Source organism: Pistacia vera, unplaced genomic scaffold (genome assembly GCF_008641045.1).
Source record: "Pistacia vera cultivar Batoury unplaced genomic scaffold, PisVer_v2 Contig152, whole genome shotgun sequence".
NCBI lineage: Eukaryota > Viridiplantae > Streptophyta > Magnoliopsida > Sapindales > Anacardiaceae > Pistacia > Pistacia vera.
The window spans coordinates 693,842-712,533 of NW_022195597.1; the positions used below are offsets into that span (position 1 = coordinate 693,842).

The 18,692-nt window shown below is 35.0% G+C and overlaps 4 protein-coding genes across 5 annotated transcripts; 3 read left to right on the forward strand and 1 right to left on the reverse strand.

The window, feature by feature from the left end:
* The first annotated feature begins 375 nt into the window (after positions 1–375).
* Positions 376–2,760, forward strand: LOC116124457 (monooxygenase 2-like). 2 transcript variants are annotated; one of them, XM_031410190.1, is made up of 6 exons: positions 376–504; positions 590–736; positions 1,020–1,088; positions 1,184–1,349; positions 1,511–1,739; positions 1,835–2,760. In XM_031410190.1, the coding sequence occupies exons 1-6, from the start codon at positions 431–433 to the stop codon at positions 2,404–2,406; spliced, it is 1,257 nt and encodes a 418-aa protein (XP_031266050.1). In that variant the 5' UTR covers positions 376–430; the 3' UTR covers positions 2,407–2,760. The 2 variants fall into 2 exon arrangements, with proteins under 2 accessions (XP_031266050.1, XP_031266051.1); XM_031410191.1 differs by lacking the exon at positions 1,020–1,088.
* Positions 2,761–3,407: 647 nt separating this feature from the next.
* On the forward strand, positions 3,408–6,687 carry LOC116124486 (probable 26S proteasome non-ATPase regulatory subunit 3). The gene is made up of 8 exons (XM_031410227.1): positions 3,408–3,693; positions 3,796–3,986; positions 4,074–4,211; positions 4,301–4,437; positions 4,590–4,644; positions 4,753–4,863; positions 5,279–5,518; positions 5,854–6,687. The coding sequence occupies exons 1-8, from the start codon at positions 3,618–3,620 to the stop codon at positions 6,364–6,366; spliced, it is 1,461 nt and encodes a 486-aa protein (XP_031266087.1). The 5' UTR covers positions 3,408–3,617; the 3' UTR covers positions 6,367–6,687.
* Positions 6,688–7,244: 557 nt separating this feature from the next.
* LOC116124488 (trafficking protein particle complex subunit 2-like protein) lies at positions 7,245–9,362 on the reverse strand. The gene is made up of 5 exons (XM_031410229.1): positions 9,247–9,362; positions 9,055–9,151; positions 8,522–8,600; positions 8,352–8,433; positions 7,245–7,565 (listed from the first exon to the last, which is right to left on the reverse strand). The coding sequence occupies exons 1-5, from the start codon at positions 9,277–9,279 to the stop codon at positions 7,425–7,427; spliced, it is 432 nt and encodes a 143-aa protein (XP_031266089.1). The 5' UTR covers positions 9,280–9,362; the 3' UTR covers positions 7,245–7,424.
* Positions 9,363–12,054: 2,692 nt separating this feature from the next.
* On the forward strand, positions 12,055–17,697 carry LOC116124396 (probable ubiquitin-conjugating enzyme E2 23). Its single transcript, XM_031410123.1, has 8 exons — positions 12,055–12,197; positions 12,699–14,759; positions 15,200–15,340; positions 15,748–16,221; positions 16,678–16,747; positions 16,848–16,987; positions 17,147–17,530; positions 17,683–17,697. Exons 2-8 carry the CDS (start codon positions 12,714–12,716, stop codon positions 17,695–17,697), a joined length of 3,270 nt encoding a protein of 1,089 aa, XP_031265983.1. The 5' UTR covers positions 12,055–12,197; positions 12,699–12,713.
* Positions 17,698–18,692: the final 995 nt, after the last annotated feature.

Below are 18,692 nucleotides of genomic sequence, written 5' to 3' on the forward strand. Positions count from 1 at the left end.
ACTTTAAATAAATATTTTATTTTATCTTAAACCTTTAATGTAACATAATATATATTTTTTGTAATATGCAGATAATTATTACTATATAGAGATAAGTTTTTTAAGATAAGATTTAGAAAAATTATAATTTATTACAATATGAAATTTATCCTTATTTATAATTAATTCAAGTTATGATTAAGAGTTTTTATTATTACATAAAAGTTATTCTTATACAGAGTATCAGTCTGAAAAGGTTCTACTCTCTCTCTCTCTCTCTCTAAGAGTTTTTATCGTTACATAAAAGTTATTTTTATGTAGAGTATCAGTCTAGAAAGGTTCTACCCTTCTCTCTCTCTCATATATATTTATATATATATTATATATATATATATATATATATATATATATCAAGCCTTCTTATCCTCTCCTACATAGAGCCAGAGATTTCATGGAAACAGTTGAAGATATTGTGATTGTTGGAGCTGGAATTGCAGGCCTTACAACTTCGTTAGGACTTCACAGGCATGTATTATTAACCTATATGGTAACAGAAAATTTACAGAACAACTCAACCCATATTGAGAATTAATTAAGTTTCGTGTTGCAGGCTGGGAATCAGAAGCTTGGTATTGGAATCATCAGAGAGTTTGAGGGTCACTGGATTTGCCTTCACAACATGGAGTAATGCCTGGAGGGCCTTGGATGCTGTTGGGATTGGTGACTCTCTTCGCCAACAACATCTACAGATACAAGGGTGATATGTTCTTTTTCATTTTTTCTCTATTCACTTAGATTGAGGAGTTTTGGGTTGATTTTGTGTTATTCAAGTAATTGATATATTTATTGAAGAAATGAAAAGGCCTCAATAATAGCAATTTTCCGTAACATATGGTATAAAACTTCCTCCTGGCTTAACGATGTTAGTGATTCAATAATTTACTTAATGCAATTTCCTAGCACACAGAATGATTTTGGAAACAAATGAACTATTGCTGACATTCTTAAAATTTTTGGCACTAAATAAACTGATGATGCAGAATAGTAGTTACCTCCTCCACATCAGGACAACCCTCTTCAGAGAGATCCTTGAAGGCCAAAGGCAAACAATGAGTCATTAATTATTTCTTCTTTATTTGGCTAAAACACACTGCATTTTAGTAGATTTTATAGGAGCCTTGATACTTTGCGGTATGTGATTTAGTGGAGAAAATGAAACAAGATGCATGAGAAGGAAGTTGTTGTTGGAAGCACTTGAAAAAGAACTCCCCAGTGGCACCATCAGGTTCTCCTCAAAGGTGGTTTCTGTAGAGGAATCAGGCTACTTCAAGTTGGTGCATCTAGATGATGGAAGTATCATCAAGACCAAGGTAAAAAATTTAAGCTACCTAAACTTTTATTTTGAATAGTTAAAAATCAGTTAACCTATCTTATATATGTCTTGAATAAGGTCCATAATCTCTGTGTTTGTGTCAGTTATATTTTCTTTTTAGTCTAATTTCTCAATCTTTATACACTTTGTGAATGAAAGGTGTTGATTGGATGTGATGGGGTTAACTCAGTGGTGGCAAAATGGCTTGGCTTCAAGAAACCAGCTTTTGTAGGAAGATCTTCCATCAGGGGATATTCAGAGTTCAAAGACAGTCATGGCTTCGGGCCCAGATTTCTACAGTTCTTCGGAAAAGGCATTCGATCCGGTTTCATCCCTTGTGATGATAAGACTGTTTACTGGTTTTTCACTTGGAGTCCCTCCAGCCAAGGCAATGAGCACTTCTCTTGTATATTACTAGATGTTGCTCATTTTTTTTTTTTTTTTATTTTCTAACTTCTGTTCCTGATATTTCGTTGCTAGCAGACAAAGAGGTAGAGGATGATCCTGCAAAGATGAAGCAATTCGTGTTGCGCAAGTGTCACGAATTACCTGATCGAGTAAAGGCAGTTTTAGACAACACTCCACTGGATGGCATAATATGTTCACCACTGAGATACAGACATCCATGGGAAGTACTATGGGGAAATATCAGCAAAGGTAATGTTTGTGTAGCAGGAGATGCACTTCATCCTATGACACCAGACCTCGGCCAAGGAGGGTGTGCAGCTTTGGAAGATGGCATTGTTTTAGCAAGGAGCATCGCAGAGGTCTTAAAGAAAACGCCGAGCGAAGAGATTGAAGAAACGGCTGCAGGGGAATTGGAGAAGGAAGAGTTTAAGAGTATTGAAATGGGATTGAAGAAGTTTGCCAAAGAGAGAAGATGGAGAAGTTTTGATCTGATCACAACAGCCTATGTGGTTGGTTCAATACAACAAAGTGAAGGCAAGATAATGAACTTGTTGAGGGACATTTTCTCTGTATATCTAGCTGGGTTGTTGAGTAAGAGAGCTGATTTTGATTTTGGGAAGCTCACCATTTCTGATCATATGCAGTAGCTTCAAGAAACATGAGATGAACTTGTGGTCGGTAGTTTGATTTATGAATTTGAAGGTTAAAGTGGATTAGAAGGCCACATGGGAGTTGCTTAAAGGAATATCTACGTGGTACCAGATTAGTACTAGTAGAATAAGTTTGTTAAGATAATTGGGTATAAGAAAGGAAGGAAAGATGTACAGGGTATTGGGAGGTTCCTAGCTCCTCGAAGCGCTAGTGTTATCTTTTCTTTTCATTTTCTTTCATTCTGTTCTTCTTCATTTTTTCCATTAGAGTTCTCAGTTCTGAAACATCAAGTACTGCAGATTATTAATACAAATATCAGTGCATTATTCAGTGTTTAATCTTGTTCTCTGTGTGAGTTGAGTTGGTTGTGGGTGAATCATTCAGGTTCTTACCATATTATTTATTGCTAAGCTTTCATATTTGATAATACATCAAAGTTGGAAACTCCAAGCTGAAGTAAAGCTCCTATTCCATTTAACATAAAGCAGAACTGCAAAGTATGAAAGCAAAAACGGGTAGAAACTTTATTCTTCCTTGTAAAGTCTAAGGAAGAATTATTAATAACTTTTAAGTGGCTCTCCCGCGATCCTAAGACATCAGTCCATAGATATAACTAACCTCAGTGGTTAAAGAGTTTGTCATCTGGTAATAAGAGGTCAATTCAAGTCACCTCAGTTGCTAATTTCAGTCGTTAACTTTAAGAATCCGAAAAATTAATCGAAGTACGAATAAACTGATATAGACACTCCTGATAAAAAAGAGAAAGAATTATTAAAAGATTAAGATTTATTTTTATTTTTTTTAAATTGCAAGACCATTAAATTACACTAATGACTAGTAACCCTTATAATTTTGGTACTATAAATCAAGTTTTTCCAATAACGGAAATAAATCAAATTACAAAAACACATTTAAGAATTTTTTGCATTCCCACATCGACGTCGTATTTAACCAACTTAACCCACCCTAAAACGACGTCGCTTAACCTTTTCCTCTGACTTGCAGAGAAGGAAACCAATCAACCAGTCCGACTCAAACCCTAACTAGCTTACTAAGCCAAGCTTCACCATCGTCAATCTCCCCAAATCAACATTCTTTCTCTCACCCTTTTCCCAATCTCTATTCACTCAACTTTTATTTTGATCCAATTCCATCTCTTCCTTCCAACAATTCGTTTTTTTTTCTCGCATTTTAGTCCCTTCACAAGATGACTCAGGACGTCGAGATGAAAGAGCTCCCCTCCAATTCCCTCCCCTCCTCCTCCACTCCTTCAACTCTCAACCGTACGATCCGAAAAATCATTCATTCATCTGAATAATTGTTCGATTATCGAATTAGAAATATAAAGTATCGTTTTTTATATTTGTTTGTTTATTTTGGTTCAGATTTGAAGGAGATTGCTTCGTTGATTGAAACTGGTGCTCATGCCCGTGAAGTGCGGCGGATATTTCGCGCCGTGAGGCTGACGATGGCACTGAGACGGAAACTCAAGCCTCCGGTGCTGTCGGCTTTTCTTAACTATGTTTTGACTCCGGGATCCGACGTGCACACGCGCTTAATCTCGTTTCTTCCCAAGGTAATTTCTGTTATTTTGACCTGATTTTGGGCGGGGGAAGAGGGTTATGTGGAAGTTTTGATTTTGATGTAAAAGTTTTGGTGATAGGAAGATGATCATGAGATGGAAGTTGATACGGCGTCGTCTGTGACTCAAGTGTCTTTGAAACACTCCTTGCCTGAGATAGAGATATTCTGCTACTTGCTTGTGCTGATATTTTTGATTGACAAGAAGAAATACAATGAGGTAGAACATTTAAGGGTTTGTTTCTTGGATTTCTTCATTTATGGATAAATGAATGTTTTGTTAAGTTTGTTGCATTGTGATGTTATAAGGCAAAAGCCTGTTCATCAGCAAGCATTGCACGGTTGAAGAACGTGAATAGGCGAACTGTTGATGTTCTAGCATCCAGACTTTTCTTCTATTACTCTCTTTGCTATGAACTCACTGGTGATCTTGCTGAAATTAGAGGGTGAGCCGTGTATATGCTAAATAATTTTGTACTATTAATCCTTTATGGCGTATTCTGTTTCCTTTTATTGCTAGTTGTAGAATACTTATCAGATAATGAAGGAGATGATTTGGAGTAAATTGTTTTAATTTGATTGTTCATTTGTGAAACAGTAATCTCCTTGCCCTGCACCGTATTGCAACTCTGCGCCACGATGAGCTGGGTCAGGTATATTTTTCAGTTGTGAAAGAAGTTTTGATTGTGTTGCTTAGAAGAATGGGTATTCTGTTTGGTAACCTGCTGATATTTATGCTTGGATACAACACTGTGATGCAGGAAACACTTCTCAATCTGTTGCTTCGCAATTACCTCCATTACAACTTATATGATCAAGCAGAGAAACTGAGGTCCAAGGCACCTCGATTTGAAGCCCACTCAAACCAACAGGCAACTTTAATTTTCTAAACCTGTTTCCATTTTGATATATTTTTTACTGAGACAACAGTATTCTAAGATGTATAAATGCTGAAATGAGGCTTACTGTTTTTTGCATGGTCCAAAATTATATTAGTGTAGCTTATACTAGAGTGAAATATTAAATGAGTTAATAATTAAAGATGTATTTTTGAGAGAAGTGAACAGATTTTATGTTTTAATTTTCTAGCTGTATTGTTAGTCTTGTTTGAGGTTCTAAAAGTAAGTTTTGGGATTTGGGGAGGGTAGGGATATAGGGTTGTATATCCATTGTATTTGATGGAGCATTAGTTATGGCATTGTTTATTGGAGGCTGATTGTGGCTTATTTTTTAAATGATTTTAGTTATTAGTTTTTCATTTTCTGGAACTAACTATTTCTTTTGCAGTTTTGTCGGTACCTCTTTTACTTGGGAAAGATTAGGACAATTCAGTTGGAGTACACAGATGCAAAAGAATCCCTCCTTCAAGCTGCTAGGAAAGCACCTGTTGCAGCCCTTGGCTTTCGAGTTCAATGCAACAAGTGGGCTATCATTGTCCGATTATTGCTAGGAGAGATTCCAGAGAGGACTGTTTTCATGCAGAAAGGCATGGAGAAGGCTTTGAGGCCATATTTTGAGCTGACAAATGTGAGTGTTGGTTTGTCAAACTTGAGCCTTTGGTTTAATTCTTTCATAAGAATAAGTTTTGAAATATTCTGATTCAAAATCGTCTTTGTTCAACTTTAAGACTATGAGGATACTTTTCTGGCTATAATAGGATGTGTTTCCTAAAATTGGCAATCTCCATGCTTGCGGAATCTTGTTAAATTGGGATTACTGCTGTTTTTCTTTCTGTTTTTGTTATTTAATTATTTAACTAAAATTTTAATCCAAATAGTGCTAAAAGATGACCGCTTGGTATAAATCATCCTCTCTTTAGTTATATAAATTATTTTAACTAACTTACCATTAATGATTTTCAGGCTGTCCGCATTGGGGATTTAGAGCTCTTCAAGTCTGTTGCTGAGAAATTCTCAAGTATTTTCAGTTCAGACAGGACAAATAATCTGATTGTTAGGCTGCGGCATAATGTCATAAGGACAGGACTGCGGAACATCAGCATCTCTTATTCTCGCATCTCGCTGGCTGATGTTGCCAAGAAGCTGAGACTGGACTCTGCTAATCCGATCGCTGATGCCGAAAGTATAGTTTCTAAGGCAATCCGAGATGGTGCAATTGACGCAACATTGGATCATGCAAATGAGTGGATGGTATCGAAGGAGACAGGCGACATCTACTCTACAAATGAACCTCAAATGGCATTCAATTCAAGGATTGCGTTCTGCCTCAATATGCATAATGAGGCAGTGCGTGCACTTCGTTTCCCCCCAAATTCCCACAAGGAAAAAGAAAGCGCTGAGAAGAGGAGGGAGAGACAACAACAAGAGCAAGAGCTTGCAAAACACATTGCTGAGGAGGATGACGATGAGTTTTAATTTAGAAATCTTCAAACACATCCATTTGCACCATGGAATGCTTTCATCAAGTTTTTCATCTTCCTCTGAAATACCTCAGTACAAGCATTCCGGATCTCTTGTTCAAGTTGACCTGAATTTATGATAGCTCTTGCTTTTAGTTCATGTTATAGTTATTAAACTTGAGCAACCTCCGCAAATACTATTTTGAATTAATATCTGGGGTTGCTCTTGCGCATCTGCCCTTTGATCTTTTCTTTTTTTTTTTTTTTTTCTCACTTAATTGCTGTATGTTATTGTTTGATGCATCTATGGAGCTGGGAAATGATTAAATTCTCTTCCTCTTTTTGTGTTCTCTCCTTAGGAACCATGCCTCTGTTTTGCAATGGCCAGCATCTGATGATGGCTGGCTCTGCCCCTGCAAGACTCGTTTGAGCCTAGTTCATTAAAATTCTTGAACTCGTGAATGAATTTGGGTTTTCTGCATGCGGTCCCCTCTTAACTTCTTTCAAATTTTCAATTCTTTCATGAACATCCTATTGTTGTCAGAATACTAAGCCAACGAATGCCGGTTTCATATGTATCTCTTTTCTTTTCTCAATTCTATGATTGACAATTTTTTTTAAAATGACTAAATATGTGATTGAAAACCATTGATTTGAAGTATATATGAAAGTATTTATGGGACTTAAATATGCTTTGCAGTTAATGGTCACACAAATGAATGTGAAGCGGTAGTAAAACCTGGAGAAGGAAACAGATTGTTTCTAGTGAAGAATTTACATCTAGGTAACAGGTAGTGAAGATTATGCCATTAACATAGGATTCCAAACAAAATTACAAATTTTGATGTTTGAAGCGAGAGGTGGTTGGTTCTTTCAAGTCACTATTTGCAAAACTAGTAAGAAAGATGATGATCACGAGCTTTATATCTGGTACAATCAGATTCTGAGTTCTTGAAAAAACACCATAAATGATATTAAATCTGTTCGATTTTTGAGTGATGCTGAGGGAAAATAACAAAGGTAATGAATACAAATAAAGGAATATCCAAAAAGGGTACATCTTACAATGGCCAATCACCCAGCTGAACTCAACCCAAATGACTTGACAATGGTGCTAACCCTTTCTGCAAAAGTTGTGGATGTTATCTTTTTACCTGGCACGTGAAATGGGTTTGAAACTGCATCCACATATGCGGCATGGAACCTCCTGAAGAACTATACAATAATTTCATTGACACAGAGAAGAACACGTCAGATCCCTTACTTCAATTGAAAGTCTCCGGCAAATATAAATTTTAACATCTAAAACAAAAACAAAAAATACTCAGCTACAAGCAAACCAACATCCTAAATCACTGTTCTAATTACAAACAAGTAGAAGGGAAGTAGATTGAAAATTTGAAGGGACTTATATCAAGAGAAAATCTTAATCTGTGCATCATTTAGAACTAAATATAAGTAACAAGTGTCTACCTATCTATAAAACAATTAAATTGATGGCAAGAAAATCTAGAATTGATTATATGGAACCCAAGCTAGGATGATTCACTTATCATCAAGAACAGGCACAATAACAGGTGAATAGCAACAGCAGTATTTACAAGGATAACAAAGTTCAGAACCTTGACTAGGAATTGCTGAATCCAGAAGGTCTCACTATACATCAAGACATATCAGCAGTTTAGATGACAAATATATATCAGATGCATCTGATGCCACAAATTGAATGAACCCCCTGTTGTTTATTCATACAAGTTATTTCCAAGCATCAAATTCATGTTTCAGAAGGTTAATCCTTAAAGATTTGTTGCTGGTTGTAACTGAACCAAATCTCAGAATTCTCACAGGAGATAGACATGATGCATTATTGCACCTTAGCAGTGCTATGTCTACCTTAAACAAAAAACATAATGAAGCAGATAACATTCATGAATCATAATTTCAATACTTTCATACAAGTGATTTGGTAAGACATGGCTACCAAAAAAACAAAATACTTACATTCCTTACATCTGCATCTCTGACATCTAAGTCGGTGGCCACTATGATAAACTTCACCTTTGTGTTAGTCAAATAGCCATACCTGAGGAAAACATATTGCATAAGAAAATCAAAAGTTACATAATGACAACCAAAATATATCCAAATGTGTCTATAATATAACTTCTTACACTTTATAGTTTTCAGTCGGATAAAGCAGACCCAAAAATGTCTCATTCAGAGTCGGTCCAGACTTCTTCGGATTGTTAACTGTGCATATTCATATTCACAATCAGAAATCAAAATTTGAAACTCCAACTATTAGTAAACCATGAAAGACTCCGTGATCTATTCTATAACTACATTTACAACGCTAGTGACTTGGAACAAGAAACTAATGGCATATCAAAACAGCGCCCCAGAATTATCAGAATATTACAATATAAACAGATCCCCTTTCCCAAAACCCTACAAAAACTCTAAAACTGAACTGCAAAAGTACAAACTTGAAGCAAAAGACTATCCTTTTTAATGTTTATGAGCATGATCCGAACACTAAATTATCTCAAACAACATATAATCAAAAACCCAGTTCATATCATTCCAAAAATAATCCAAATTCAACTATTTCTTATACTATACAACAAGATCACATCATAAAATAGAAAAAGAAATACAATAAGAAAATAAACGAATGTCGAGATATTCCAATTACTTCTTATACCTCGCTCGTCAACGACATCAAGGGAACAGTGAACGATGTGATGCAGCTTGAGGGCGTCATCTGCCTCTGTGAAGCTCTGTATGTAGAGCGGATTGTTCTACAGAATACAGATAATTAAAAAATAAAGAGGAAAAAGTTAGATTTAAGGGACCGGAGAAAAAAGATGTAAACTTCACAAGAATGAGGGTGCACCTGATGGCCAACGACCGCAACGCACACGATCATCTTCTCCGCTGGATGAAGAAGGTGGTGATTCCCGTTTCTCTCTGCTGAGCTGAATTGAGAAATTATTTTAAGGGGTGGCTGGCAGAATAATCATACTTGAAGGGCTTTTTTGAAAATATCCCAGTCTCTTAATTTCCCTCTCTTACCTGCCAAGGGCAAAGTTGGTAATCCCGAGTAGATCTAATATCAGTTAATGCATCGTCGTTTTGGTAAGTAACCTAATAAATTCATTTTTTTTTTTAATTTTAAAAAAATAATTAAATCTCCTCTAACTAAACAAGATGAGAAAACCATTTAGGGGAAATAAAAATAATGAGTACTATCTTTGGATGGTCGAGTTATTCGGTAGAAACTTTTAGATGTATTACTCAAGAGGTTCTCAGTTTAGTTCCTCCTCGGTTACTAATAAGAGTAGTCACAGCGCTAACCATTATCCGATTGGTATTTCAGAGTCCCGAGATTATTGCATTGTGCTAAGTTGACCCGAATACCCCTAATCATTAAAAAAAAAAATAAGTTTATAAATAAATATCATTATTTTGAATGAATTTTAAGTTTAATGTTTCATAGATGTGAGTTTGTTACATTTTCCTAGAAGAATTTATATTTTTCGAAAATAACGTGTGTGTTGTAACAATAATTAGTTATTAAAATAAAATCCTATATCTAACAAAATTTTAATTTTTTTTTTCTTTTTTTTGGTGACCGAGAGTGTTTGGGTAATTTGCACGCATCTCAACTAATCTTTTTGGACCTTCAAGTTGATAGTATGACAAATCCCTTCATAGTCACTAGGGATAAGCATAATACTCTTTCCCATAGGGACCCGTCCTGCCTACCCTAAACAAGGCAGAGTTTCCTCGAATTATTCGAGGTTTGGGTCGGGCCCAGGCCAAAAATTGGTCCCCGAATTCGGGGACGAGATTGGTCTTGCCCTGTTCCTGTCCCCGTCTATATATATATATATATATATATATATATATAGTAAGGTTTATTTTAACTATTAATCGTATTTTAATTTTATATTGAAATCAATCAATGAAATCATAAATTATAATTGTGTGAATATTTTATAAAACCATACAAATAGGTAATAAATAAATTATATTAAATATAATAATCATTATAAAATTTATATATATAATAAATTTGTATATATGTATAATGTATCATTTGATATACATATATATATGTTATTTATGTATATTTTTATCATTTGATATTTTCATTGATGATAATAATCATTATTAATTTTTTTGTTCATCATTGAATCATTATTTCAATTTCATTACCTAATTGCCTTTATTATATTATGGTAGCTATTTATTTAGAATTTATTATAATATATATGTATAATGTCATTGTAATCATTATGTATATGTTATGTATTATTTAAATATAATGACTATAATATATAGGGTATAATTTATTATTATATATTATACATTATACATGATATACTATAAAACAAAAATTATACATTATATATAAACTAATATGCTATATCGTAATCTAATATCATATATTCATATATTAATACTCGTTACTTAATACATAATACTAATACTATACCATTAATATATATATATTACATTATGTATAATGTATTATATTATATTTTGATATTTTGATTAATTATAATTTTTTTAATCATTAAAAATAAAAAAATTATAATGCAAAACCATAAACGGCTTTGAATTCTTCGTTCGAGCTACGGGTCGGACCAGAGAATCCCCTTGAGCTTTCGGTTGCGGCTAGAGAGAGAGGTCCCTAGCCTGTCCTATCCCTAGTAGTCACTCCTATTAACAACTTAGGTGGATCAAACTTTAAACCTTCTAATTTTAATTTTAATTTTAATGCCACATAGATGTGAGTTTTTACCTTTTTTTTTATTTAAGAAAATTCAAGCCTTCAATAAATGGGGTCTTGAATTCAAAATTAATCAAGAGCTTCAAAGTTTGGTGTTATCAATTTCTAAAATCAATTTAACATATATTGGATGAATATAGATATTAGTGGCGAAGCCAAAATATACTGGAATTCCAATTTATGGGTAAAGTGTTATGCTTAATTTAAAATATCACCAATGAAGGGAGACCTAAATTAGAATATTTTGAATTTACTTAAAAAATTTATAAATATTCTAATTTAATTAAGCTTAAATTGAGTAATATACCTATAATATAAATAAAACCTTGCAAAGAAAGGCTACCTTTCTTGTTCTGAAAATTGTCTCTTGGAAAAGCCATATCAATGCTTCTTTCAACTAGAGATCAAGAAATCAAATTAAAAACTCTTTTTATTTCAACTAATTTAAAACATGTAAAAAATTATAATTAGTTCATTTATTAATTATTAATTAACAATCACTCTTTTTTTTTCATTGTTTTTCAACCTTAAATAATTGTGTTGTCGTGACCATATCTAGTTAAAGTAAGGTAAAACGTAAAAAAAACTAAAAGTAACAAAATGGAAGTCGTAAAACAAATAAAACTTAATTAATTTCTTTTTTATTAAAAGTAAAACAATTTCCTCAAAAAAAAATCCCAACCTGGTAATTCCCATTTTAGTCCACAGATCTAACGGCCACAATAATCATCAAATTGTTTTGGTTAGATAACGTATCATAACTCATCAATCAAGGGTAAATATGTACATTCCTTGTTTCCTACCCTCCCCTCGCCTTCTGAAATTCCATCTCTACCCCTCCTCTCTCTCTCAATTTGCATTATATTCTCAAACGTCCATCAAACAACAGTGACTTCCATAAGAAACCAAAAAAAAAAAAAAAAAAAAATCGAAAAAATTGAAAGAAATATCCGCAAAAACTCTTTTATATTTTCATTTTTAAATCTTCGTTTTATTTCCGCCGGGTTCTCCGTTGATCCCTCTATAATCCACTAATTAAATCTCATTCAGTAAGCTGATAATTTTTTTTTTTTTTTTTTTTGGAAATTTAATGTTCTTCATTTTCTTATCATTACGTTGATTTGAGCTAGCTTTCGTTATTAATCAACATAGCGATCGGTTCTCTAGGTTTTTCAGAGCTGCTGCGAGCCTTTTCTTATATGAATATTAATTCGTATTGTCGTTTTTGAATTGATGCTTTAGTTGTATGTCGATGCTACGTGTCTTTTTTATGCTACTTTCATTGTTAAAAGCTTCTGTATTTGATTAGAGTTCATTTGCTTCAAGGAGAATTAGATAAATGTAGAAAATGAGGTTTCAGTCTGTTTCTTTTTTTTTTTTTTTTTTTTTGATATTATGAATATTCGTTTTTGAATATAGCGTGTGTTTAGGGTTTTGAAAGATGATAGTTGGGAATGAATTGAACATTATATAGATATGTATAAGTTGTGGTATATGTTAATTTTGTATTGAAAATAAGATTGGGAACGACGGTTTTGATGATGTTTTAGTATTTTTGTAGTTAGATGGAGACTGAGAAATGTGATACTGCTTCTGAAGTTAATGGCCCTGCTACAAGTGCATTGGATGAAAATGGTTTGAAGCGTGATGATTCTACAACAAATAGGGTTGTTTGTGAAGCAAGTGTAAATAGTAAAGGCAATGGAGTTAACAGATTGAGTGAGGTTGTTAGGAACTTGCATAGTGTCCCATATATATATAGACAAGATGTTGTGAGAAGTAATAAGAGTCGTGCGACTGGGATTGTGAGTGAAGTTGCTGGTGACTCGGATTCAGATAGTAGCATAACAGATGATGAGGATGATGTTGAAGATGATGATGAGGATGGGGAAGATGAGGAAGGGAATAACAACTCTAATGAGAATGGTAGCGTAAGCAGAGGAAGTGATAGTTATAATTGTGGTTCTCTTCAAACTGATCAGGTGCGGGTACTTTGGATGGATGACACTGAGCCAGTTCAAAATATCAATGATGTAACAGTTATTGATCGGGGATTCTTACATGGGGATTATGTTGCTGCTGCTTCAGAGCCGACCGGGCAAGTGGGTGTCGTGGTGGATGTCAATCTCTCGGTTGATTTGTTAGCTCCTGATGGATCTACTGTAAAAGATATCTCATCCAGAAACTTGCAACGTGTGAGGGATTTCACTGTGGGTGATTATGTTGTACTTGGTCCTTGGCTGGGTAGAATTAATGATGTGTATGACAATGTGACTGTTTTGTTTGATGATGGTTCCTTGTGTAAAGTTATGAGGGCTGAGCCACTGCGCCTCAGACCAACTCCGAAAACTACCATTGAAGATGATGGGCATTTTCCTTACTACCCTGGACAGCGTGTAAGGGCTGCCTCCTCATCGGTTTTCAAGAATTCTAGGTGGTTATCTGGCTTGTGGAAAGCTAATCGTTTGGAAGGTACTGTAACTAAAGTTACAGCTGGATCCGTATTTATTTATTGGATAGCATCTGCTGGCTATGGACCTGATTCTTCTACTCCCCCAGCTGAAGAACAGAGCCCAAAGAACCTAAAACTGTTGTCTTGTTTTGCTCATGCAAATTGGCAAGTAGGTGATTGGTGTCTTCTTCCATCATTGGCAAAAACATCCCCCATTCCTTTAGACAAGGGCTTGTCAAGATTACAACTTAATGATTCTGTCAAAAGTGATTTAGATCCTGATCAACTGGTCAGCAGGTGTGACTCAGAAGAAATTGCAGTGGAGGATTCAAATGAGAATGATGAATCCATGGACCTTGATCCCATAACTGCACCTGATGAAAACAGTGAAACTATTGCAAGTAGAGCCTCTCCTGAATCTAGCTCTTGCAATCGTTCATTGTCAGTTTCAAAGGATACTGGCCATGAACCTTGGCCTGTTCATCGAAAAAAGATTCGTAAGATTGTAATTAAGAGAGACAAGAAGGCTCGAAAGAAAGAGGAAAATTTTGAAAAAGCTCTATTGATTGTCAATACCAGGACGAGGGTTGATGTGGTGTGGCAGGACGGAACCATAGAACGTGGGCTAGGTTCGACAACTTTGATCCCAATTGATAGTCCTGGTGATCATGAATTTGTTCCAGAACAGTATGTGGTAGAGAAGGCAGCTGATGATGGTGATGATACTTGTGAAGCTAGGCGTGTTGGGGTTGTAAAAACGGTTAATGCAAAGGAGCGGACAGCTTGTTTAAGGTGGTTGAAACCCGTTGCTAGGGCAGAAGATCCCCGGGAGTTTGACAAGGAGGAAATTGTAAGTGTATATGAGCTGGAGGGACATACTGATTATGATTATTGTTATGGCGATGTAGTTGTTCGATTGTCTCCAGTTTCAGATTCCATGCAACCAGCCAATGGGGGTTCTGTTGAGGAATCAGAGAATCAAATTGGACCAAATGAGAGTAAACAGGATGTGAAAAAACACTCAGGGTCTAAGAAAGTAGAGGATGCATCCGGAGATGAGTCCTGCACGGACTTTACAGATCTATCTTGGGTTGGGAATATTACTGGCCTCAAGAATGGTGATATTGAAGTTACATGGGCTGATGGCATGGTTTCTATGGTATATTCACTCCCTTATTTGTGAAATCATATATGTTATATTTATGGAATGAATTTTTAAGCTCCATTAACTGTCAATCTCTAACTGACTTGAATTTCTTATATTATGAACCAAGTACTTTACTCTCTTCTACCTTTCTTACGCATGCAAAAACTGCTGTTTTATCTCATTGGATGTTATCATGGAATTGAAGAGTAGTGAATCTGTCATCTGCTTTCATTGACTTAATATGTGTTTGAATGGGATGTTAATGATTTGAGATAAACCTTGGGGCGGTGAGATTGAGCTTGTGACTCCTTTTAGGAGGTTTCTATTTCTAGAAATTGAATAACTCCTGCTGCCTGATATTTTTTCAGTCATTTGATGATGGGTGACCTTCTCAACTTCTAAAATTCAGCATATTTGTTGTTTTGATAACTGAGTCTTTGGCTTTTCTTTAGGTTGGACCTCAAGCAATTTATGTCGTTGGTCGAGATGACGATGATGAGTCTATTGCTGCTGGGAGTGATGTAAGTGATGATGCTGCTAGTTGGGAAACGGTTAATGATGATGAGATGGATGCTCTTGAGAATACTCAAGAGGTTTGTTTGAAACAGTTGTGTGAATGCCCTTAAATTCAAAATCATCTCTTGTCAATCAGATTAAGTTCTACAAAAGTTACCGGCATTACCAGGACAGGTTGAATATGTACTTGCAGTACATCTAGAATTTAGATCAAGCTTCATAGAAAAGGATTAGCTTATATTTGATTCTGACTACCCATTTGCTGAACTGTGTCTCCCATGAGCAGCTGTTGGAAGATCTTCCAATATTCCTTTTTTTTTTTTTTTTTTTTTGAAGATAAATATCTCGCTGGGAAAGGAATTTTTTTTTCTCATATTGACAGTTCATTGATAATAAGTGTTGTTTGAATTTATCAGGTAGTACATAGATGTATGATATGTTGTTGTTGTTGTTCGAGTAATTGACGTCAGTCTGTGGTGTTCAGGAAACTGCATTGCATGATATCACTGGCATATCTTCTGAGGCTGAAGAGAGCATAGAGAATGGTTCTGGAAGAAATGCTGCTTTGTCTCTTCCCTTAGCTGCACTTGGGTTTGTTACCCGACTGGCCAGTGGAATATTCTCCCGGGGGCGAAAAAATGTGGATCCAGTTTGTTTGGATGCCAGAGTTGAAAATGAACTTCCATCACAGGAAATGATTGAAAATTCTGGGGGAAAAGATTCTGGTAATGAGTTGAGTTCTCAAAAATCTGATGTCATTGATAATTGTGGTGGAGAAAACAGTCATGGAAAACATGAAGATGTTGACGTGGAGGCCCCAGAATTTTCTGATGCTGCACAATCTTTGAGAGAACAATCAGAGAAGCCAGCATGTTACATGGAAAACTCTTTCAGTTTCAAGCGCTTTGACATAGCTAAAGATCCTCGGGACCATTATTTTCTTGGTGCAAGTGAACAGGTATATGTAGTTCTGTCTTGATTATATTTTAAGGAGCTTGCGATCTTCTTGGATTATTTAATTTTATGATACATAAATTATGCAGAGATTTTGCCATCATCATGGGATGTATGACATCTTAAACCGTGCTATTTTAGAATTCACCAATATTTTACTGCAATAACTAAGAATGTAATGACAGGGTGAGTGAAAATGGTAGATTAAAATTTTAAGGAAATGCTAAAAACAATGTATTTTTGTTTTTCGTGTGAAACTCTGGAGTCTGTCAAATTGTTGTTTTCCTTTGATGTTTGGGGAAAAAAAAAAAAAAAAAAAGAATTCTTTAGTTAATTAAAGTGATGATTATATTCTGGACATTTATATTGACATGGACATTATTATTGCATGAAGTTGAAACTATAGTTTTACCATTTGGTTTGTCCCTGCCTAGTTACTTTTTTGTCACTACAATTGCAGAATAACAATGGAAGGAAGTGGTTCAAGAAGATTCAGCAGGATTGGAGCATCCTCCAGAACAACTTGCCTGGTAGGGATTATTTTGGTGTATTGTATATAATATATTCTGTCAGAGTTATAACATTATTCATTTTAGCAGCCTTTGATAAAAGCAATTGACAATTTCACAGATGGGATCTATGTACGGGTTTATGAAGATCGAATGGATCTCTTAAGAGCTGTAATAGTTGGGGCATATGGAACACCTTACCAAGATGGCCTCTTTTTCTTTGATTTTCATCTCCCTCCAACATATCCTGATGTTCCACCTGTAAGAAGTGCCCTTCAAATCCTTTTAAATGTTTTTATTTATAAGCTATAAGTTGGTCTTATTTCACTAAATTTACACAATTTTGCTTATCTTTGAATTTGATGACAAAGGATTTAGTAGTCTTTTTGTCTTTTCCTGACCGATTCTGTGATGGTGCAGTCTGCATACTATCATTCTGGTGGTTGGAGGATAAATCCAAATTTATACGAGGAAGGCAATGTGTGCCTTAGCCTTCTGAATACGTGGACTGGCAGAGGAAATGAAGTGTGGGATTCAGCTTCATCTAGCATCCTTCAAGTTCTAGTTTCACTTCAGGGGTTGGTGCTAAATTCTAAGCCATATTTTAATGAAGCTGGGTATGATAAGCAAGTTGGAACAGCTGAGGGAGAGAAAAATTCTTTGGCATACAATGAGAATACTTTCTTGCTTAACTGCAAGACAATGATGTATCTTATGCGGAAACCCCCAAAGGTGATGGTTACTTCCCATTATCCTGCTTATCGTTTACTTTTATCAGTTTCTGGCAATTATAATATTACATTGGTTATTTCTTTAACCTTAAATCGAGAGAGACATGAGTGTCAAAAATATTGGGTCATAATTTTGTTTTTTCAGTTGTTAAAAGTTTTGGATGCATCTCAAAAAACCATGCCATTTCCACCCAAATAACTGATTCTTCGTTTATATTGCTTCAGATTGTTAATGCTTAAAAAAAAAACTTGAGGGCGTCATCTGCCTGTGAAGCTCGTATGTAGAGGGATTGTCTACAGAATACAGATAATTAAAAAATAAAGAAAAAGTTAGATTTAAGGGACCGGAGAAAAAAGATGTAAACTTCACAAGAATGAGGGTGCACCTGATGGCCAACGACCGCAACGCACACGATCATCTTCTCCGCTGGATGAAGAAGGTGGTGATTCCCGTTTCTCTCTGCTGAGCTGAATTGAGAAATTATTTTAAGGGGTGGCTGGAAGAATAATCATACTTGAAGGGCTTTTTTGAAAATATCCCAGTCTCTAATTTCCTCTCTTACCTGCAAGGGCAAAGTTGGTAATCCGAGTATATCTAATATCGTTAATGCATCGTCGTTTTGGTAAGTAACCTAATAAATTCATTTTTTTTTTTTTTAAATAATTAAATCTCCTCTAACTAAACAAGATGAGAAAAACCATTTAGGGGAAATAAAAATGAGTACTATCTTTGGATGGTCGAGTTATTCGTAGAAACTTTTAGATGTATTACTCAGAGGTTCTCAGTTTAGTTCCTCCTCGGTTACTAATAAGAGTAGTCACTAGAGCTCTTTCCGATTGGTATTTCAGAGTCCCAGAGATTAGTGCATTGTGCATAAGTTGACCGAATACCCCTAATCATTAAAAAAAAAAAAATAAGTTTATAATAAATATCATTATTTTGAAGAATTTAAGTTAATGTTTCATAGATGTGAGTTGTTACATTTTCCCTAGAGAATTTATATTTTTTTCGAAAATAACGTGGTGTTGTAACAATAATTAGTTATTAAAATAAAATCCATATATCTAACAAAATTTTAATTTTTTTTTTTTTTTTGGTGACCGAGAGTGTTTGGGTAATTTGCACGCATCTCAACTAATCTTTTTGGACCTCAAGTTGATAGATAATGAACCTATCAATAGTCCTAAGGGATAAGCATAATACTCTTTCATAGGGACCCGTCCTGACCTACCCT